At 29.3% G+C, this 23,172-nt stretch overlaps 3 protein-coding genes across 6 annotated transcripts in view; all 3 read left to right on the forward strand.

Moving 5' to 3' along the window:
- Positions 1 to 2,846, forward strand: part of LOC137814307 (long-chain-alcohol oxidase FAO2) — a 3,526-nt gene extending 680 nt beyond the window's left edge. Inside the window, exons 2-3 of the mRNA XM_068616963.1 lie at positions 1 to 30; positions 891 to 2,846. The exon at positions 1 to 30 is cut by the window's left edge and continues 243 nt beyond it. Coding sequence (XP_068473064.1) covers positions 1 to 30; positions 891 to 2,636 — 1,776 coding nt within the window. The 3' untranslated portion in view covers positions 2,637 to 2,846. The remainder of the gene's footprint in view (positions 31 to 890) is intronic.
- A 6,268-nt stretch (positions 2,847 to 9,114) lies between these two features.
- LOC137816058 (uncharacterized) lies at positions 9,115 to 9,459 on the forward strand. The gene has a single exon (XM_068619159.1). It carries the CDS (start codon positions 9,115 to 9,117, stop codon positions 9,457 to 9,459), a length of 345 nt encoding a protein of 114 aa, XP_068475260.1.
- A 7,966-nt stretch (positions 9,460 to 17,425) lies between these two features.
- LOC137814308 (protein NPGR2-like) lies at positions 17,426 to 21,999 on the forward strand. Of its 4 annotated transcripts, none has more exons than XM_068616964.1 (6): positions 17,426 to 17,724; positions 18,135 to 18,415; positions 18,787 to 19,039; positions 19,490 to 20,703; positions 20,812 to 20,965; positions 21,391 to 21,999. In XM_068616964.1, the coding sequence occupies exons 2-6, from the start codon at positions 18,167 to 18,169 to the stop codon at positions 21,699 to 21,701; spliced, it is 2,181 nt and encodes a 726-aa protein (XP_068473065.1). In that variant the 5' UTR covers positions 17,426 to 17,724; positions 18,135 to 18,166; the 3' UTR covers positions 21,702 to 21,999. The 4 variants fall into 4 exon arrangements, with proteins under 4 accessions (XP_068473065.1, XP_068473067.1, XP_068473066.1 ...); XM_068616966.1 differs by having other exon boundaries at positions 20,812 to 20,904; XM_068616965.1 differs by having other exon boundaries at positions 17,675 to 17,794.
- The last annotated feature ends 1,173 nt before the right edge of the window (positions 22,000 to 23,172 follow it).

The raw sequence follows: 23,172 nt of genomic DNA on the forward strand, positions 1-23,172 counted from the left end.
CTTATCTTCTTCTGCACTTTCTTCTCTAGGGTAAGCTTTCTCACACGTCTTAATAAGATTGAATTTCTTGCATCAAGTTCTCATTCACAGTTAAAAGGATTCTCAAGTTACTTCCAAAACCAGCTTACACATTTTCTGAAGTTTGACTGACTTTAATGTATGAGATAATGATATGTTTAGAATTTTGACTAATGACTTTAATAGATGAGTTGCGTCCAAAAACATTTTATTTACCAACACGTTTCTTCATAAATATTTAAGGATTTTTCACTCGTAATGAAGAAAATATTGTATTTTTCGTTTTTAAAACATTTTTAAGTGAATTATCTATTTTATCATTTTCAATTTTTATTTCAATATACATTTATTATGTTTTTTTTTTATCTCGCTAGATTATTCTAACTAATTTTTCTCCCGTCATATTAATTAAATAAAGGGTATATTTATAGAATAGTTATATTATCTTGAATTTTTAAAAATTACAGATAAAAAATAATGAAAATAATCGGCAGTCAAAAAGAGCGGATGGAATATTAGATGATATGATTATTAATGAATACTTATCCCATTTCAGAATAATAGTCTTTTTAGCTTTTTATTTGTATTCTAAAGTAGTTTTTCTTTTTAACTATTTATTTTTCCAACAACACCTTTGTATATAATTGAGAATAATCAATACAGTATCATTCATACTGAAAAGAAACAAAAAGCAGCTTTAAAAAGTTGATGTTTTTTCATGGAGTGAGGATCACTTTACTAGATTAATTTAGTGATGATTAATGTTTTCGTTAATTCAATGATGAATCTGATTTGAAATTCTTCTTTAACATGTATGGATGTGAAACATTTATTCTGAATTTCTCTTTGATATGTTTCCCCAAACACTGCAGAGTGATGAAAATGGACATAATCCCGTATGGAAAGCAATTGGGTACCAGGTGGACACCAAGAAAAAGTTGGTACGGAAGGAGAGGCCTCTAGAAAAGGGATTAATAGAGACTATGCACGAAACTGATCATACTTTGATGCAATCCCTCGCTGAAAAAGGCCTTGAAGTTAGTGAAGATAAACTGCAGAACCTATACAAGGTCAAATGTGATGTTGTCATTGTGGGGTCTGGTTGTGGTGGAGGTGTTGCAGCTGCAGTTCTTGCAAACTCTGGTCAGAAAGTAATCGTCCTAGAGAAAGGAGAGTACTTTGTTTCCCATGATTATTCTTCCCTGGAAGGACCATCCATGGACGAGCTATACGAATCAGGTGGCATTCTGTCAAGTCTTGATGGGAAGATGATGATCCTAGCTGGCTCAACTGTGGGTGGCGGCTCTGCTATAAATTGGTCTGCATGCATCAGAACACCTGATTCTGTTCTGAGGGAATGGTCTAAAAAAAATAAAATTCCACTTTTTGCAAGCTCTGACTATCAATCTGCCATGGACTCGGTATGCAGAAGGATTGGTGTGACAGAGAAGTGCAAGAAAGAAAGCTTTCAGAATCGAGTTCTCATACAAGGATGTGAGAAAATGGGCTTCAAAGTAGAGTCAGTGGCTACAAATTCCTCAGCAGATCATTATTGTGGTTCATGCTGTTATGGTTGTAGGACAGGAGATAAGAAGGGCACTGACTCTACTTGGTTGGTTGATGCTGTAGGAAATGGTGCAGTGATCCTCTCTGGATGTAAAGCTGAAAGATTCATACTTGAAGATGGAAATGATGGAATGAAGAAAAAGAAATGTTTAGGAGTGATTGCAGCAGCAACTTGGAGGAGTAAGGTAACAAAGAAACTCCTAATCGAATCCAAGGTAACTATTTCAGCATGTGGCTCTCTGTCCACTCCTCCTCTAATGATTTCTAGTGGACTGAAAAATCCAAACATTGGAAGGAATCTCCATCTCCACCCAGTTCAATTTGCATGGGGATACTTCCCAGAAGACATGACAAACTTCAGCGGCAACAACCATGAAGGTGGGATCATAACTTCGATCCACAAGGTACTTGCAGAAGATTCCACCCCAAGATTCATCATAGAAACACCTGCTCTAGGACCAGGATCATTTTCAGCATTGGTTCCCTGGCTTTCAGGGCATGATATGAAAGACAGGATGGCAAAGTATGCAAGAACTGCTAACATTTTTGCATTGATAAGAGACCATGGATCAGGAAAAGTGAAGGCTGAAGGAAGAGTCACTTACAGACTTGACCAAGTAGACAAAGAAAACCTCAGAATTGGACTAAGGAAGGCCTTGAGGATTTTGGTTGCAGCAGGTGCTGTGGAAGTGGGCACATACAGGAGTGATGGACAAAGATTCAAATGTAGGGGGGTCAAGGAGGAAGATTTAGAGGAGTTTCTTGATACTGTCAAAATAGTTGGGGGTCCAAGGTCCAGGAATGAACTCTGGACAGTGTTGACATCTGCACATCAGATGACAAGTTGTAGAATGGGTGCCACTGAAGAAGAAGGTGCAGTTGATGAAACTGGTGAGAGTTGGGAAGCAAAAGGGTTGTATGTGTGTGATGGGAGTGTTTTGCCCACTGCAGTTGGTGTCAACCCCATGGTAACCATTCAGTCTACAGCATACTGCATTGCCAGCAAGATTGCAGAATCACTTAACAAAGACAAACAAACCATAAATAAATAGTTAAGTTGTATTATTTCAATGCAAATTTTTAGTCAAATTGTATTATTCCCATACAAGTTTATAGTCAAGTTGTATAATTTCAATGCATAATTTATCCCTGCTACACCGGCATTGTCACTTGTAAGTTGTAGTTAATGAATTTCAATGTAACTATGTCAACGCATGCTATGGAGGACTTTATAATCAAATGTTAATCTGTGTTTTTATGAATTATATACTATTACTGTTTAAGGTTATTAAATTTTCTTGATATATATAAAATTAATTAAATATTAAGAGAAGAATAAATGCATAAATAATAATAAAAAGTACTTAATGTTATCTAAAATTTTGAAAATAACAGTTAAATAAAATATGAGAACTTGACAAAAGGGAAATGAGTAACTTGTAATATAGGAAGAGCAGAAGCACCATAAGGACAGAAAATCGGTGAGAGCCATAAGGTGACATGACCCCTGCTGGTCCTGATTGAGGTTGATGGATCCATTATCATGCCAGCTTGTGTTACCATCAACCAAATACAACTTCAATTTGTACTCCATTAACAGCAAGAGAACTCAACCAAGAATAACCAGAAATGGTATCAATACTTCAACTGTATGGAAGAAAAGCCATGATATAACCACCACAGCTATAAGAAGCTTTTTTGCTTCAATTCTCTCCTCATAAATGTGAATTCTTGATTACATGAACCGCAGCCCAGAAAAAAAAAGTTTAGAACTCAGAATAATTCTGTGAATAAAAGCAATACTTCATTTACAGGTCACTTTCACTGCTCTCTAGACGACATCATCCAATTGTCAACTTTGAGCCCTTATAGTTTTACTGTGATCTTTGAAGTGCTATTGTACTTAATTCAAGAGTCTTTGTCAGCTTTTCTTCATGAATCCTTTTTTTGAAAATGATATAATCCTAATTGAAAATCCAATAAAGAAAATACTTGGAAAGTTAGAAGCACAACACAAGGCTTCTGTGTAAGTAGAGTAAAACCGATTCAGTACAAGGAAGTGGAATGTACATTTAGCAGGAGGTGCATCAATATTTCTAGATTAGTGTTGAAAAGTGGGAAAATAGCAGGTAACAGTTTAAGTATCATGAGTTCATTATACACAATGACAGATAAATGAGAAGTAAACATAAGATTAAAATGGGGTGAATGAAATTGAAAAATGTTTCTAAGTGTCATCCTTGAGAAAAGAGCTGCTCAAACATGAGGGAACAAGGGTCATCTTTTACATGCTTGTTTCAAAAACTTGACCAATGATTCTGAATAGTAGGATCTATATGTTGTTTGAAAGTTTTTAGAGGTTCTTTGGAGTTTGAATGCTCAAGCAAACACATTCTGTGGTGTCCCTTGACCATGGTTTTGTATGTTAATGTCATTTTTGTTAAAAAATGTTGCTTTTATGACTTAGATCAGTACCTGTACTTGCTTTGGTTTATGATGATATATTGGTATGTTAACCGAAACTGTGAAAAATAAAACTTTAATGCTCAATTTAAACAGAGAGAATAGGGTAGAAAGATATTGATTTTGTAAGAAAAAGTGTGTTTGGTATCAATTAAATTGTGAGGAAATAAAAGGAAAGTGCATCTCTTCAAAAGTGTTTGTCATATATGCTGTGATTCAAGAGGAGAGTCACCTCAGTGACTTTTTTTTTTCCTCCAAATACAATTTTTTTTCATTTTAGTGGTATATGTATTTTATTTTTGTTATTTTTTATTTACATTTTCTTGTTTTCTATATTTACATATCTTTACAAAATATCAATTTATAATTTTAATTTAAAATTAATTTTAAAATATATTAATTCATTTATTATATATAAATATTATTATTGATTATATAATATAATATAATCAAGTAATATTAAATAATAATAATAATATTTAATAAAGGTATTAAAAGAAATAAATATTAATAATTAATAATAATGAATATATAATTATTTATAATAAAAACATAAATTTATACAATAATAATGTTGATTATAAAAATATAAAATATTATTAGCATTTAAATTTGAAATAAAAAATACTTGTAATTAAAATTTTGTAAAGCAGTTCCATTTAAATATTATATATTTTTATATAATAATAATATTAGTGATTTATATTTTTTAAAATATTAAGGTTATATTTTTTAAGTAAATATTTTTAATTAATATTTTACTTCGTTTTAAATTATTTTTCCAATGTTTTTTACAATTTTTAATATTACAATTAAATAAATAAAAAATATGAAATTTTGTGACAATAATAAATAACTTGTATTTCTTGTAAAAAAATATTAAACATTAAAAAAATTACAAAATTTTAATTAACTCAAATCTACCCAAAACAAATTCATATTTCATTATTTAAATATTTTAAAGATAAGGATAACTTTGTAAACTTATATTTTTAAAAAAAATAAAATTATCTCACAATCATAACATCACTAAGAAATTTTGATAAATTTTTCTTACAAATTCAATCTAACACGTTCACTTTCCTCTCAAATCATCATATATCAACTTCCTTAAATCTTCACATTTCTATTCTTAATCCAAATACAACCTAAATCTTTCAAATTTTGTGCCATTGTGTTTAGAGCAATAATGCTCACTTCATTCAACCATCTAAATGAAATTAAATGCACTGATATAGCTAGACAATAAATACTCCTTTCACGAATATATTGTTAATTCAATCTCAAAATCAATTTTGGAAACTATTTTTTTATAAAAAATTCAAAATATTTATAAATATCTAAGTTTTATAATGATCTAATTTTTATAAATATCTATATATTATAAATATTAAATATATAAACTGGTAGTACTATATTATAAGAAAATAACGTGTCACACCTATAAGGTATGGATCCTTAAATTCAATCTATTTTCTTCCATTAACAATATGATAAATAAAAAAAATAAAAATAAAAACATTCACGCGTGAATCAAGCAAGTTCAATATTTATTTTAATTGCCATAAAAGAGACAATGACAGTTAATAAATAAAGTTGAACTTCAATATAATAATACTATACTAACGAATAGTATAAAAACTTCTTATAATATCTTACTTATTATTTTAAGATACTATATATATATATCAAATTTTATTTCATTTTTATAAATAGTAAGAGAATTTGTGAGGAGATTAATAATAAATATAATATTCTTTTTACAGTAAAACGTAGCATATTCTGAGAACATAGCTTCGGTGTTTAGGATTTAAAATGAATAACTGAAAAAAAAGTATTGGATAGAGTTAACTTTAAGTATGACGCTAAAAGAACATTAATTAATAGTAATTTATTTTACTCTTCAAAAGGAAATTTAAAGTATTTTTGTTATATATCTCATCATCTATGCCAAACATATAATTGATTATATCAGGTATATACTTCATTATATTCTTTAATTATAGATCATTTTTTTATTTAAAAAATAACAATAATTGAAATAATATTACAAATAATAAATAAATTATTAATAACAAATACTTTTTTCTTAATTTTGACTTACTTCAACTTTATTTTTCTTAATAAAAAAAGTTCCCTTTCCATTATTTTTATTTTCTTTCCCCTAAATTTTATGATAGACTTTTTTTTAAAAATTATTATCTTTAAGAAGGAAAATTTAACAATGTTTTTTTAAAAAAAACACTGGATAAAAATAATATTATAATAAGTTATGTTAAATTACAATGTAATTTACTAATTATATTTTAAGCAGTTTTATACCCAGATTTGAAATAATTGTTTGTGGCAGTTATTCATATTCTTGTATAATAATATTTGAGTCTATAATTTGAATGTGGGATAGCTTTCTAGTATATTTTTTTCAAAAAAAATGGCTATTGATGTCTTTCTCATTTCTCACATGATGTATGTATTTATGAGTTTTTTTAAAAAAGAAAAAACTTATATATGTTGTTTTAATTGTTATACTTGTTTAGTATTTTTTTTATGAGATCTTTCTTAATTTTCTATAAAAAGTTGCTATTCAAAATTTTCCCCAAATTTTGCATGAAATATTCAGAGAAAAAATATTATAAAATATATATAAAAAATTAATAGTAGTTGTTTTTAATTAAATTTATATATGCAACTAAAAAACAAAAATACTTTTGCAATTTGTTTGCACTGATTCTTATTCTAGTTTGCTTGATTTACTAAACGGTAACTTATTTTAATCAATTCGGCGGTAAGTTAAGTTTGATTTTTAAAAAGGGATATAGATTATAAGCAAATGGTAATTCCTAATTTGTCTTTCTATGTTCTTTTTTAAACGTGGTTAATAGTTTTTTAAGAAATTAATATATATAATAAAAAAATAACTTTAACAAAAAAAAATCTTAAAAAAAAAAAAAATATATATATATATATATATATTTTTTGTTTTTACATCACAATGAATAAAAGTGTTAAAGATTGTCTAAATGAGAATAAAATAATTAATGATTAATATTTTTTAATTTAAAAATGTAGTTAAATAAATTTAAAAATTTGAATAAAAAATAAAAATTTATAATTATATTAATTTAAATATTAACAAATAATGTGAGGAGATATACGTTATTAATTTACATAAACTTTATTTTTTATACATGGGAGGAGTAAAGAACCTAAAACCCAAGAAGAAAACTAAATCTTGATAACTAAACACAGACTAAGTATAAACTTATATCCATCCTTTTGTTCATTGGTAAATTTGCTATGAAAAAGTTGGACTAGCTTTTTCTTACACCAAAAACATGTTTGGTTATATTTATTTTTAAAAATATTTGTTAATTGGTTATGTTCTTGTTCTCTATAAATTTTATAATTTTTGTAGTTCTATGAAAATTATTCACTTTTTAGTTTTTTCACTTAACAAAATTATATGATTCCAAAAGAAAATCTCATTGCGTATGCTTTTAGTCCAAGTTTTTAATTTTGTTTATATCAATAAGAACAAATAATTATTTTCTTTAAATAATCTAAACTAGTAGATAAGGAAATGTGTTAAATGTACATTTGACTTTTGGGATGTATGGGTTGAATGAAGTAAGAGAATAAGAGATAGGAAGAAATAAGTTTATGGAATGATTTGATGAAAAAAGAAGTTAAAATAATATAAATAAATTCAATAAGTGAAACTTATATAAGAAAAATTAAATATATGAATATGCTAATTAAATAAGAACCTTAAAGTACTTTGGTTTTCATCTCTAAAACATCTTTTTTTTTTGTTTTTTTTTTATTTAATTGTCTTTAAGGTTTTCATAAAAAGACCAAAAACATATAATTGCTATTTTTTATCTTAACAAAATAGTTATGTATTTTCTATATTTGGTTTATATAATCATAATAGATATTTGTAAATTCTTTAAGATTTTGTGAAAAAGGTATAATTGATAAAAATAATAATTAATGTCATTTTGAAGGTGACCAGTAAAATTATATAAAAAATTATAAAAATTTGATAATTAAAACTAAAAAAATATAAAATATATATTTTTATCTATATTCTCATGCAGTATTTATTACCATATATCGTGTTTAAATGAGAGATATTAATAGAGTTTAATTTATATTTATAAAACTTTGATATATTTTATAATAAAAATGTTTTTGAATATTTAAAAAAAAAATTATATATATATATATATTACTTAACCTTAATTAGAATATTGTTATTATTGTTGAACACGATTTTTTTATTAACATAAGCATATATTTATTATTTCTAGTTGAGGTCAATTAAAGTATGTTGATAAGAGTTAACTCATGTCATTTCTCACAAATGTCAGTCATGATTTTTCTTAATCAACATTAAGAACTATTTTTTACTAATATCAACTACAATTTTACAAAACTATTTTTTTATTTGTTAGGTCAAAATTATTTATCATTTATATTTATTAGAACCTTCTTTATCAACATGAATGAATGTATCTACTTTAGATGTGAATAAGTTAGAGAAACTATGTAGTTGTTATTTTTGTTAGATTGAAGCATAACTTTTGTATTTGATATTTCTAGATTTGATATAATTAAAACGCATTATCCAGATAATCAAAATTTAAAATTAAATATTTGAAAATAAAACCAATTCAATTATATTTTATTTTATTTTTTTAAACGATGAATTCTATTTAATAAGAATTGGAAAAAAAAAAGAGATAAAAGAATAGAAAGGCAGAAAAAATGAGTCATCTCCTGCACCGCTTGACATTAATGTAATATGTGATAGTGAACAAGGCCATTTAGTTTCATTAGTGAATATAAATACCACACACACCCCATACCTTCTTCATCATTTTCTTTTCTGCACTCACTCCAACAATCGTTACCTCGTTATCATCGCTTTTCTTCTTCTCAATTCACTTTTCTTTCACTCCACTGTTCATCCACACTCTCACATTCCTTCTTTATTATTTTTCATTTTTTCAGTCTAATGATGGTGACGTGTGCAGTGTAGAACAAAAGATGAGTACCAAAACGATGCGTCCTCCCTCTCGCCGTGCACCACTGCCGCTCAACGGTGGTGCTAAGCGGAAAGAGAGGCATCACGGTTCACCGAAACTCAATTCCTCGAAATTGCCCAAGCTTGAGGGTCCCAACCCAGTCTCAACGAACATGCTTCTGGCTGGGTACTTGGCCCATGAATTTCTTAGCAAAGGAACTCTGTTGGGCCGCAGAATGGGCCAGTCCCCGGGCCTGCAAGAGGAGTCACAGGAGCAGAAGTACCAGAGGTATGTGGAGCTAACCCTACTGTTGAAGACGGATGGGGCCCACCTCTTTGACATTGTAAACCCAAACCAGCTGGCCCAGTTCTTAAAGCTATAATTACAAGGTGTTTTCTTCTTAACATTAACACACAAGAAGACCTAGCCAAACAAAAATGGCTAACATAGACTTCCTAGGAACTACCATCAGTGAAAAAGTAGTGAGGAAGATGAATCTGCATTTCTAGTTCTGCTTTCTGCCCATCTATCCATGCATGCAACCACTTTTATATCTAAGATGATCATCATGATGTATGATGTATGATGTGTGATGAATGACTCCATTCTCATCTCACTTTTTAATGCTTTCATAATTCATGGATTCCCAGTTTTTCTTCTCATAACTGTTTTTCTAAGAAATTACTTTTGCTGTTTCATCTTCTTCTTCTTCCTCTTCTGTGTTCATTATTCTTACATTATAAATTAATTGTAAAATCTAAAGACCATAAAGCATATTTGAGTACCTTTGTAAATAGTTTCATTAATTAGTGGTTAAAAATTGTCACGGGTCATCGCTTAAATATATATATATATATATAATAACTTATTAAAGAAGGGTGTTTGTAATAAAATTATACTTTAAAGTTTTAGTATTTAAATTAAAATGTTCATGTTCTTATACATTTTTCAAATTTATAAATATTCTCTTTAAAAAAATTATATATGTACATTATTTTTATAAAATCAAATATTTAATAGTAAAGTATTACTTTAAAGCACAAAATATAAAGTATAAAATATAAAATTTTCATAAAGATGTTCTATCATTTAATATATGTACCATTAAATATAACCCATTAAGTAAGACATTAAAACACTTTACTTAATATTTTAATAAGTTTTAAATAAAATAAGTATTTGTTGAATTTTGTATTTTTTAATATAATCTTATCCATTTACAGTGATTACTATTTTAGTCATTAAAATATAAATTAAAATTATATTATTTTCTTCAATAAATTATTATTATTTTATTTCTTTCTTAGGAAAAGTGATGCATATATTGAAAGAATATAACTATTTTAATAAAGATAATTTTAAATATTATATTTGTTATTATTTATAAAATAATCTCAATATAGAAGACGGAAGTGTAACATTTTTTTAATGTTCAAAATTTTGTTTTTAACCTTTATTATTGATTAATAATAAAAATAAGTTAAAAAAAAACTAAGTTTGAATAAGTTTTGATGATTCATAAACGTTCATCCACCACGGATATCATAATATTATCGATATTTATTTATTATAATGATTTTGAAATTAAATTATAATTAATGATGATAATACATTTTTGACAATATATAAAGATGCATGTCAAATTTTAATTTGAGACTTAATTTTTAACATGTGCCATGATTAATACACGTTGAAAAAAAATATTTATAATATAAGGGTGGGTTATTCATTAAACAATATCTAATTTGAATGTTCTATAGATATATGAGTAAACAAACACCTTTTTCAGAAATAGTTTTGTTTGAAGTACTATGGTGCATAATAATATAAAAATTCTCTTATATATTAGAATTTTGATTTATTATACTATAAGATATTGACCTGTTTTACTATATTGAAAATATTAAAAGTTGAAACATTTGATGCCATTGAAGTAGTGTTCTTCCAGCCGCCACTCTCTGCCATTGTTGTTCTTCCAGCTGGCACTCTTTGTGTCAGTGTTGTCTTTTCCTCTCCTATTAGTACCAATCCAAGGTAAAATATATAGGAATGGTGACAGGTGAGGAGCTTCATCCTTATCTTTTATAACTTACCATGATAAGATGCTCACCTAACTCTTGTCACTTTTGTTAGTCCAAACAACTTTTTTTTTAATTCATAGGGTGGTTATTAAGAGAATTATTGGAAAAACTATTAAAATGAAAACAAATTAAAAATCGAACACTCTCTCTTTTCTCTCTTCAATATATATATTACAAGTACATTAACTTTTTTTTATTTTGCATGAAATTTTAATTGTTTTTATGCAGACTGACATGCAGGTTTTCGAGTCATCTCTATATAGATGCATATGAATAATTAATTATTTTAAGAATTAATACAAGATAGGTCAACTTACATTATCAATCTTATAAGTCAAGTTGAATTATCTTAATGTAAGTCAAGTTGAATTAAATTTGTAAAAATCTTAAATTAAGTTTTATGAATGTTGGATTACATTCTTTAAATAACATCTTAAATATAAGTTTCATGAATGAAAAAATTTATATAAAAGATGAGATTTCTTTAAGTAAGGTATTAGATTCAAAGAACTATTTGATTCAAAAGAGAAATTAAAATTAAACATTATATTTGACTTAAATAAAGGAATTATAAATAATAGAAAGGGAAAAAATTATTATTACATATTATGTTTAATTCAAAGAATAAAAGAAAACAAATCCAAGAGTTTTAAAAAAATAATTTAATATTACATTCTTGTAATTCTAAATTTACAAATAAGTAAAAATATTTAGTTAATATATATAATTTAAATGTTTTATAAATCATGTCTTCTCTTTCAAAAATGTTTATATATATATATATAAAACGATAGATTATTATGGAAGGGATTTTACTTCTCTGCCCTCCAAAAACTTTAACCAAAGTAAAAAATTATTTCCTCTCCTAAATCTTGAACAAAACATTATGTACAAATGATTAGTTAATAGAGAAATATTTTTCATAATTGTTGGAGATCTCACATCGACTAGAGATGAGAATATTTTATTGTATATGTTGGAGATTTCACATCGACTAGATATTAGAGTCTTTCATAGTATATAAGTGGGTGCAAACTTCACCTCATTGAGTTGGTTTTATGAGGTTGAGTTAGACTTTAAGTTCACTTCTTCACATGGTATCAAAGTCATTTTGAGCCTATCCTAGCGAGTATTTGTTGGGTTTATCAATCCACCCGCTATCGGGCCGTTATCAGACTACCCATAACATATATCTCCACGCACGAGTTGGTAGCCTCGACGTGAGGGGGTGTGGAGATCCCACATCGACTAAATATTAGAGTCTTTCATAGTATATAAGTGGGTGCAAACTTCACCTCATTGAGCCGGTTTTATGAGGTTGAGTTAGGCTTTAAGTCCACTTCTTCACAGTATATAAGTGGGTGCAAACCTCACCTCATTGAGTCGGTTTTATGAGGTTGAGTTAGGCTTTAAGTCCACTTCTTCACAGTATATAAGTGGGTGCAAACCTCACCCCCATGAGCCGGTTTTATGGGATTGAGTTAGCCTTAAAGTCTACTTTGTAATATGGTATCAAAGCCATTTCGAGCATATTCTAGAGAGTGTTTGTTGAGCTTATCAAGTCACTTGTTATCTATAGATTAATATAACTTTGAGTAAAACATAACAAAGTAGTTCACTTCTAATTTAAAAAGTTTTTCAAATCCTTTTCAAAAACTTCCTTTTCTATCTTAAAGAAAATTATGTGTATTCTCTATTTGAAAGAGTTAAACTATCAGGAATATTATAACACACTATAGATTAATTAACTATTTTAAGATATGATAATTAACTATTTTGATATATGATTGATTAAAAAAAAATATGTTTACAATGATTCATCTTGACCTGAGATTATATTTAGTTATTTGCACTTCACCAATAGTTTTATTGACATATAAGATTGTTATAAATTATAAAACCCACGTTTTAATTAAAAATAAAATTTAAATGGATAAAGAATATAAGGTTTACAAATAAATATAGATATTCTTTTATTTCCTTTAGAATTTTTATGTCTCAAAAACTTTTTTTATTTAAATTCACTATAGGTTTAGAGAAGTATTTGATTGTTATTATTTTAACAAATTATAAATTTAAGGATGAAGTTATATAAAGTGTTTAGTGAACTAGTAAGAATAAAGTTTTGATAAATTTTTCAATTCTTACATAAGATTATGTAGTTTTTCTTCTTTTCTTTCAATATTTGTTAAAGGGAGGATTTTTTTTTTTATGTAGGATTTGATCTTTGGAAACTTTTTTGGATTTCTTTTAGGTTTCTAGAAGTGCTAGAAGAAACTATTAGCTAGTATGCAACATTTGGATATGGAGAGTTAATGTTTGCACTTATTCAAAATAAGTGATTATTTAAATGTGTAGGTGGAAAACTATATGTATATTTTGAGGATCATTGGTGATGTTATAAAAGATTAGTTGGGAAATTATAAACAATGTAAGTGATGTTTTGAATGTTTGGGAATATAGTTGAGAGTTGCTTTTAATGGTGGTTTTCTCTTAATTGATGGAAATATGTGTTTTCAAGCTTAATATTGCTAAAAAAACACCACACCACTTAAACAACATTAAGTGGTATGTAATAATTATTACACTCATCACTGGCTATCAATGAGCGACACTATGGACATTCAAGTGATGATGAATTATATTGCTTAGAAAGAGACTAAGACAACTCTTTTCTCTAAAAGGATATCACTTAACTGACATGATGTTTGCTTAAGTGATGAAAGTGTTGTATAGATCCTAAAACCTTTGGAAAATCATGAAACTATGTTAGGACACTCAAGTGGTGAAATAATTGTTTAAGTGTTGATTGTAGTAATGAGTGAAGCTCTATAACTTGTTGGGAGATATCTAATATGTGTATGTCACTTAAGCATTACACAAATGCTCAAGTGATGAATGTTTAAGCATGGTGAGTAGAGCTTTAGCAAGGAAGAGACAAATTTAACTATGTTCTCATTATACATCTCACTCTATCGGTGTAGTATTGCTTAAGTGAGGAATTTGATCATTGTTGAAGGAAGTGAGGGTATTTAAGTGAAAAAGAGATTTCTTAAGCGAGAAAACCTCGCTCAAGTAAGAAGAGATCGCTTAATTAATAATGGAATGTTATGTTGATGTATAAATTATGTAATTAACTATGTATATTAAGATATGTGATTAATGATGTATGGGTAGATATTTATGATAAGCATAATAAAATGAGATTATGGTTGTGATGTTTAAAAGAGATGTACTATTTGGTACTGACCCCTTGTGGGTGTATGATCCTTTTGTGGATGTTTGGCATACGTATATGATATGAGATGCATATGATGTGATATTTTTATGATATGTAATCATTTTTGGGTGTGGGACCTATTATAGGGGATGACCATTTGAGGGTGTATGTTTCGTGGGATACTTGGGATTGTAGCAAGCTTTACAAGACGATATCAAGCATGTTAGCACATTAATTAAATGAGATATCTTGACTTCATTAATGATCTTATCAAAGATTTAATACATCAGATGGTAAAAAGTTAAAGGAGATTTATGTATCAGTCTTGATCACTAGGTGCACAATGTACCTAGCTTGGCATATGTGTTACTATTTATTAAGGCATGCTTAATGCAAATGTTTTATAGAAGGTGTCCGGTAGCAATTAACATTGCGCATTGAGAATGTTATTGAGGATTTCAATATTTTATTAACAATGTTTTAGTTTATATTGTTCTTTAGGGATATTATTGAGAAATTCCTTCATTTTGGTTACTATACATTTAATTTTGTAATTTTATTATACAATGATTTCACTTTTCATTTGCTTTATTTTTAGTTAATTTTCTTTCATTAGTAATAAATTGAGTTCATTTTACATAACTGCTTTAATATTGTATTTTTAGCTCATGTGATATTTCCTCACTGTTTTGGTCATAATTTGTTTGTAGATATCTTTTTTGTATTATTCCAATTTCATTGGATTTTAAACTTCAAGGAATTTAAAATGGGCATACGGATTGTTGGATTTGGACTCTTTTGTTATTTTTTACAATTTTTAGAAGTTGAGGCTAATTTGTTGAAGATTTGTAAAGAAAATCCTACTGGTTTGATTTTGCTTATTTTAGCTTATACATTTTAAATTGGGTTTCTAGATATGATTAGAGCCCAAACTAGGCCCATAATTTCTTCAGAGTTTTCAAAATTAGGAATTAGGTTGAAAGTCTATTTGAGACCTAATAATGCTCAAAACAGAGACAAAATTCACTTGCATAATTTTTTTATTGTTTTAATTTTCCTTTTTTTTTGTCTATTTTTTATCTTTTTATATTCTTATATTATTCTTATGATATATTTTAGTTATTCTTTAATGAAAAACTAAATCTCTAGAGATCAATTCATGAAATCAACATCAAACAACATACATGAGTTGAGTTTTGCACTAGTCGTCTATCAATTTGAGTTTGCTCTTCTCTTTCCTAATTTCAGTTAAGCTCTTTGTGATATATATCGATTTGCCTTTCTGAAATTATAATTTAAATTAGAAATCAATTGAATCGTAATTGAATAAGAATTGAAATGAATTAAATGATAAGGATATTTAATTCGCATAAATGAGTTTAGTTGATTAATTGAATCAGTTAATTTTGATATTTAATTTTATCTTACAATTTACGTTTTGTGTTTTCAAACCCCTAAATCTTCAATTTTTATTTGTACGGAAAGATCCTAAATATTAGATCTAATTGATCACATGTCCGAGAATCAACATAAGTTATGATTTATATTACAAAATTTAAAGAAACCTCAATATTTTTTTGTTTCATCTACAATAGTGAAAATTACTTCTCATTTTATTGTTATATTGCACACTCATGTCATTTCCTTTTTTTTATTCACTTTTACTTTTTTAATTTTATTATCTAAAAACCAAATAAAACTTCTCACTTTTTATAAAAAAAACTTTTCACTTTTCTCAATCAATTGTCATTTTGTAAACTCATGAGTTATAAATTTATGATGAATTAAAATATTTGAGTATGAATTTATAATTCATTTTAATAAATACAAATACATATATATAAAAATAAAAAATACGATACATAGTAATGATAAAAATAAAAAAATATGGATAGATAATAATAATAATAAATAAAGATACATATTAATAACAAAATAAAAAAAGTGATACACATGGTTAAAATAAAAAAATTGAATACATGATAATAATAATAAAAATATGGATACACATTAATAACAAAATAAAAAATGTGGAAACACATGCACGAGAGTGTTCCCACCTATGAGGTTCAGACACTCCTCTTAAATGGTGTGTCTGTCGGACACACGTATTGGATACCCACACTCGTACGACACTTGTAGGACACATATCGGTGAAGTGTTTAATTTTAAAAATATTTGTTGGATTTTTGACAATTCTAGCACGGTTTTAACACAATTTTAAAAAGAAAAAATACATTAATTTTCTAAAAACTTAAATTTGTTGTATAAAAATTTTATAATAATTATAAAATAAGGAACAAATCTTTTTGAACCAGCTAAAAAAAACCTTAAACATACTTATACACATAAATCTTTATTGTCAATTTATATAATTCATAACTATATAATATATAAATTCGTGTCTCGTATCTTACTTTTTAGATTTTACATCATATTTATTTGTTGGATTGTATTAGTGTTTTGTACTAAGTTTGTACTACATAAGTTCCCGCTAGTAATATTAATAAGAAAAAAAAAATTATTTATCAATAATTCAAACTAAATATAAAAATCAAACATGGTTTGATTAATTTAAATTGAATATAAAATGTAAATAAAAAAGTAAATAGGTTGGTCAACATCAACCACCACTACATAAAAAGGGTAAACAAAGAACATACTCGATCAGGTAACTTTACATACCCTAATCTCTTTATTTCACTCCCCAGAATTATCTTACATTATTCAACGGATTAAAAAATATACAGTAATGTAGTCAAATTCAAACAAAACAAAGTTTGGTGACAGAAATGATAATTATAAATTAGAATTTTTGATATATAGATATTTTCTCTTTCCTATGTCAACTCAATCAATTAATTATCTTAATTAATTAGAAAGGGTCGTTACCTGTTAGGTGTTAAGAGAAGACAAAGTATAGTTAATGGCCGTTCCAGTGCCACCGCAACATCCAGAAGATTCACGCCACGTGGCAGCCAACTATCTTCGTGGCTCCCAAAGTGGGACCCACCATAAAACAAAACGAACTTTCCACATGCGATTCCGTTCCCTCTATCTATCTGTCTCTGAAAATTCGTGTCTTCTCGCTTACGCTTCCACTTTCTCTCCCAAACGAACACCACTAACAGTAACCGTTTCGTTCCCATCACAGACCAAAACCTAAAATAAATGAAAAAGGAAAAGCTAAAGATGAGAAAGAAGCTTTCAATGCTTTTATTCACTCAAAGCATTCAAAGGTTCCTTCGATTGTAGAAAAAAAAGAGAAAAACTCAGCGATGGCGGTGACTGCTAGTGTCCCCAGTCATTCCTCCACACTCTGCTTTTCTTTCTCTATAAACAAAAGGCAATTCCTCATTCTTTTCTTTCTTTCTGTTGATAATAACGATTCACGAGTTCTTTCGCGATTGATTCATGTAGGATAATTTTCTTCTTTTTCTAATTGTGGTTATTTATTTAATTTAACAGTTGCCAGGTATTGTATTATCGCCTGTGGTGGAGTTCCATTTTTTTACGTTAATTAATTTATTAATTCCGATTACGTCGCGGTCTAATCTAACCTTGTCAGATTTTTTTTTAATTGTATAATTTTTATTATTAGTTTCCTTTTAAAACTTTTAAAACCGATTCGATTTGAACCTAATAAAATAGGACAACTATCGGTATTGATTGTGAAATCAGAAAATTCGGTATGAATTAAATGAATTAGGAATTAGGAAAGGGTGGTGATTGTGGTTTGAATTGAATGTGTGACAGTGTTGTTGCGGAGGAGAGGTTTTTGAGGCGGCATGGGGAGTAGGGTTAAGCAGGGGAGGAGATTGCAGAAGATGATGAAGTGTCTGTGTGTGAGGGAGCCGGTCAAAGGGGAAGATGAAACGGTCCCTTCCTCGGAATCTCTTGCAATCAGGGAATTTTATTCTTCAACAGCGAGTGGGCGTTCTGGCCTCGATGGAGAAATTGAGATGTTGGGGTCTGATTCTGGTAAAATAGACGAAACTGATTTGTCTTTGCGTGAGAGTGGCATCTTGGACAATGAGGTTGGTTTCTTCAAAAATCCCTTGCTTTCTCCATTTGATGATACCCTGAATCATAACTTTTATTTTTATGTACTGTGATTTGCTCTTGCTTACTTACTTACTCCAGAGAGATCCAAGTCCTTTGGTTCTTTGTTAAGTTATTCACAGATTACAACAACTTTCAGAATTTTCTGTGTCACTTTTATTTGTGGATAGTTGAGAGCCCTCAGTGTCCATCTAACTAACGGTGTTTAAAAAATTGGTTGTTCTCATTTCATTTGATCATGTGTGTGCTATGAAGGACCCTGGGTTCCTTTCAGATCATGGCTGAGTATGTGGCTGTTTGATGATCTAATTTATTGGACTTGATGCGATCTTGTGCATGTTTGTAGGAAGCTAGTGCTTTGTTAGGAAGAGATGAATATCATAAAGGGAATATAGAAGCTGCTTTACGTGTTTATGAGAAAATAAATATAGGCGCTGTAACTTCCAAGATGAAAATTTCCCTTGCCAAAAGCAGAGAACGCCCCAAAAAACAATCCTATTATTATTCTACTCCCCCAATGTCCATATACACGGCTGGATTACTGTTGGAAGCAATTTTCCTAAAAGCGAAATGCTTGCAGGTTCTAGGGAGGTTTAAAGGTACCCTCACTGCTTGTTTATTCATAGATTTGCTCTGTTATATAGCTTAAAGGAACCTCTGGCTTTTCTTACATATTTTCTTTTTGAACTGAAATTCCGCTCATTGACATGACTTGTATTTCTCTCATGCATAGTTTCTTTTGCGTGCTTTTGATTTTGACTTGATTTGCATGCTTTGATCTTGTATCTGATACGCATACTCTGGAATTTATTCCCATCACAATGGACATATAGCGGTTTTTCCGATTTACTTAAACATTTTTTCACACTATATACCTTGGTCCATCCCACGAATTGATAACTTAATGGAGTTATGGTCAAACACCCCAGAAACTGGAATGTTAAAACTTTAGATTTAGCAGTGGAGGATTGAAAAAGTTTGAATGTTAAAACTTTCGTCTTGTACAGGAAGATAAAATGTTATCTAATTTATTTTCAACCTTCTTGCAGAAGCTGCACAAACTTGTAAAGTTATTCTGGACACAATTGAGTCTTCATTACCTGAAGGCTTGCCACAAAACTTCAGCAATGAGGGTAAATTGCAGGAGACTTTGAGTAAGGTAGTTGAGCTACTTCCAGATTTGTGGAAACTTACTGATTCTCCCCGTGATGTGATTTTGTCTTACCGTCGTGCACTCCTTCACCAATGGAATCTTGATGCAAAAACCATAGCAAGGATTCAGAAAGAATTTGTTGTTTTTCTTCTGTATAGTGGAGGGGAAGCAATCCCCTCGAATCTTCGTTCCCATATGGACAGCTCTTTTGTACCTAGAAATAACTTAGAAGAGGCTATACTCCTTTTAATGATTTTGCTAAGAAAAATTTCTCTAAATAAACTTGAGTGGGATCCATCAATTTTGGACCACCTTGCATTTGCTCTATCTGTTTCAGGGGATTTGACGGCTTTAGCCAATCAATGGGAAGAATTACTCCCTGGTACTGTCAATCGTAGAGAAAGGTACCATGCCTTATCTCTTTGTTATTATGGAGCAGGTAAGGACTTGGTAGCATTGAATCTTCTAAGGAGATTGTTGAGTAAAGAGGACCCAAAGCATGTTCCTTCTTTGTTAATTGCTTCTAAGATATGTTGTGAGAACCCTGATCTTGCAAAAGATGGGGCAAGCTTAGCTCGCAAGGTGCTTGAGAACTTGGATGGAAGATGTGATCAGTTGGAAGGTCTTTCTAGTTGCTTACTTGGTGTTTCACTTTCAACACACTCAAAATTTGCTATTTCTAATTCTGAGAGGGTTGAGAGACAATCTGAGGCACTTCATTTTCTGGAAACTGCACACAAAGTGACCGGAATGAGTAACCCCCTTGTAATATACTGTTTGAGTTTAGAATATGCAGAGCAAAGGAAGTTGGATGCGGCACTTCATTATGCAAAATGCTTTCTAAACTTGGAAGCTGGGTCCAGTGTTAAAGGGTGGTTATTGTTAGCCCGCATATTGTCAGCTAAAAAACAGTTTTTGGATGCCGAATCTATTATCAATGAGGCCTTAGATCAGACTGGAATATGGGATCAAGGAGAGTTACTGCGAACAAAAGCTAAACTACAAATTGTGCAGGGCCAGTTGAAGAGTGCCATTAAAACATGTACTCAGCTTCTTGCTATTCTCCTAGTTCAGAGAAAGACGTTCGGTTCAAGGAAGACGCTATATAAGGTTTGTTGGCTGTAATGCCGATTAATTTATAATACTGAGTTGAAATTGCCTGTTGAGTTTTTTTTGGCTTTCTGATACCCCTTTCTTCTCATGCGTTTTTGTAAACAGGACTACATAGATCATGCTAGGAACATGGAAATAGAAATATGGCATGATCTTGCTTATCTGTACATAAGTCTGTCACGTTGGCAAGATGCAGAGGTGTGTCTTTCGAAATCTAAGGCCATCAAACTATACTCTGCTTCTAGATGTCATGCAATAGGTAATTAATATGGTTTATCTTTGAGCTCATGAATTTTGGAAAGGACATAAATGGTTTATAATCACTGGGAAATCTGGCAGATATGGTCTAAATTCTGAATTGCATCTTTTGTCTATAGTTAGTTGTATAATAACTTAGATTCACTGAGGTGCCAAAACATCATAGCTTCGGTGTCTAGCAAAGCATGTCTTATAAAAACAATTGCAGTCAAAATTTTCATTATTATGATTCGCCTACGACTATTTCACAACTAAAACAATTAAAAAATAATTAATACCTCAGCAAAAGCCTTTAAAATACAGGTGCTTTAAACAGTAAAAACATGTAGTTATGCTGGCTGAACTGCTAATGGTTAATATATTATGGGTAATGATGGAATGTAACTGATGTTATTGGGTACTAATGGGTTTTGTTGGATATCGCAGGTACTATGTACGAAGCAAAGGGCGTTCACAAAGAGGCTTTAAAAGCTTTTCGTGATGCTTTGAATATAGATCCCGGACATGTCCCTAGCTTGATCTCTACTGCGGTGGTTCTTAGGCGGTGCAGTAATCGGTCAAATCCTGCAATCAGAAGCTTTCTGATGGATGCACTACGGCATGACAGATATAATGCTTCTGCATGGTATAATCTTGGCATTTTTCACAAGGACGAGGGTACAATGCTAGAAGCTGCAGAATGTTTTGAGACAGCCAACTTTCTTGAAGAATCGGCTCCAGTTGAACCTTTCAGATGACTCACTCAGCATGCATAATTGTTTATCCTATCTCACGCTTTTCATAAATTCATGTACCAACACTCCCTTTGACACTGTGACATTATACCTCGTATCAGGTAAAAAAGGGAGGTCAGTTTGGTTTTCTATTTGGCACGGGTCTTTGTTCACAAATTAGTAGGATCCGCATAGATTTTTAAACAAGAGAAGAATGCTAAAAAAGAGTGTTACTGAAGGTGTTATCGACACTCCTTATTCATGTATAATTTCCATGTGTTCCCGAGGTCAATAAGAAAATCATGCTTCATGATTTGCTTTTTCTTAGTTTCAGCTGCTGCTGCTTTTTTCCTTCCTATTTTAGTTGTGGAACAAGCTTCTCCATCTTCGTTCAATAAAGTCTTTCTAAGGATATGTTTGGATTATCTTTTTTATAAATAGTTTTACTCAAATTCTTTCATATTAGTTTTTTAAATTTTATTTTTGAATTGTCACTCCTCTTTTTCTCTCACTTCTATTTTACAATTTTTTTTAGTAATAAAATATTATATTCAACTGATAAAAATAAATATAAAAAAATTAAAATAAAATGATAATATTATTGGTTGCCAAGTTAGAGTTTGGAAAAATTAGAGTTTCAAACTATTATTGTCCTTTATTTTTAGCTTATGTTTAATGGAAATTAAATTTGATATTCTTATTTTTCTCACGTTTCTATTTTACAACTATTTAATAATAAAATATTATATTCAATTAATAAAATAAATACGAATAAAATTTTGAAATAAAATAACAATATATATAGTTGTTGAAAGTGAAAAAACAATTATATTCTCAAGGTATCATTACCTTATGTTTAAATCACTTGAGGTTCATGAAAAAGTTTATTATAGTTTAAAAATTATTTTGATAAAAAAGTTTATATAAATGAAACTAACATGTGTAAAGGTAAACATATAGTCACAAAAATTGTTAATATGTTTGGATTGGAAGTGATATTATAGATGAGACGGATGAGAGGGTCACTCTCGTTTGGATCATGGCAACGATGAGGGTGATTGAGGAAGTGGGGGGAGAGAAAGTTTAGTGAATGAATGATCTTCTTAAGGTTGAAGAGAAAAGAGAGATGAATGAAAAAAAAACACATCATAGTATGTGAAATACCATTGTGTCATCTTTTTTCTTCATATTTTTGAAAGTGAATTGATTTTATGCACCACTGTCATGCACGACACCACAATTATTCTATTTCAGAGATTCTTGACTTTGGCACAGAGAATCTCTTTAACCACCATGAACGTGACGAAAGCACTGCCTCAAAGTTGTTAGGTCATAAGTAATATTGTTCATCACGAATGATATAAAACATGGTTTTGAAAACACACACACTGCATTTGAAATCATTCAAACTGACATTTGCATTTCTTAGTGGTCCTTAAGAGCTTTGTGAGTTAGTAGAGTGCAAAGCCAACAAGTTTGTTATTGCATCTTCGAT

The sequence above is a fragment of the Phaseolus vulgaris genome, chromosome 1 (genome assembly GCF_000499845.2).
Source record: "Phaseolus vulgaris cultivar G19833 chromosome 1, P. vulgaris v2.0, whole genome shotgun sequence".
NCBI lineage: Eukaryota > Viridiplantae > Streptophyta > Magnoliopsida > Fabales > Fabaceae > Phaseolus > Phaseolus vulgaris.

Excerpts from the sequence above, each read along its gene's own strand:
- LOC137816058 (XM_068619159.1), top strand. The coding sequence starts at position 9,115 with ATGCGTCCTCCCTCTCGCCGTGCACCACTGCCGCTCAACGGTGGTGCT.
- LOC137814308 (XM_068616964.1), top strand. The coding sequence starts at position 18,167 with ATGGGGAGTAGGGTTAAGCAGGGGAGGAGATTGCAGAAGATGATGAAG. Across the intron at positions 20,704-20,811 it reads CAAGGAAGACGCTATATAAG|GACTACATAGATCATGCTAG; the intron begins GTTTGTTGGCTG and ends TTTTGTAAACAG. Across the intron at positions 20,966-21,390 it reads TTCTAGATGTCATGCAATAG|GTACTATGTACGAAGCAAAG; the intron begins GTAATTAATATG and ends TGGATATCGCAG.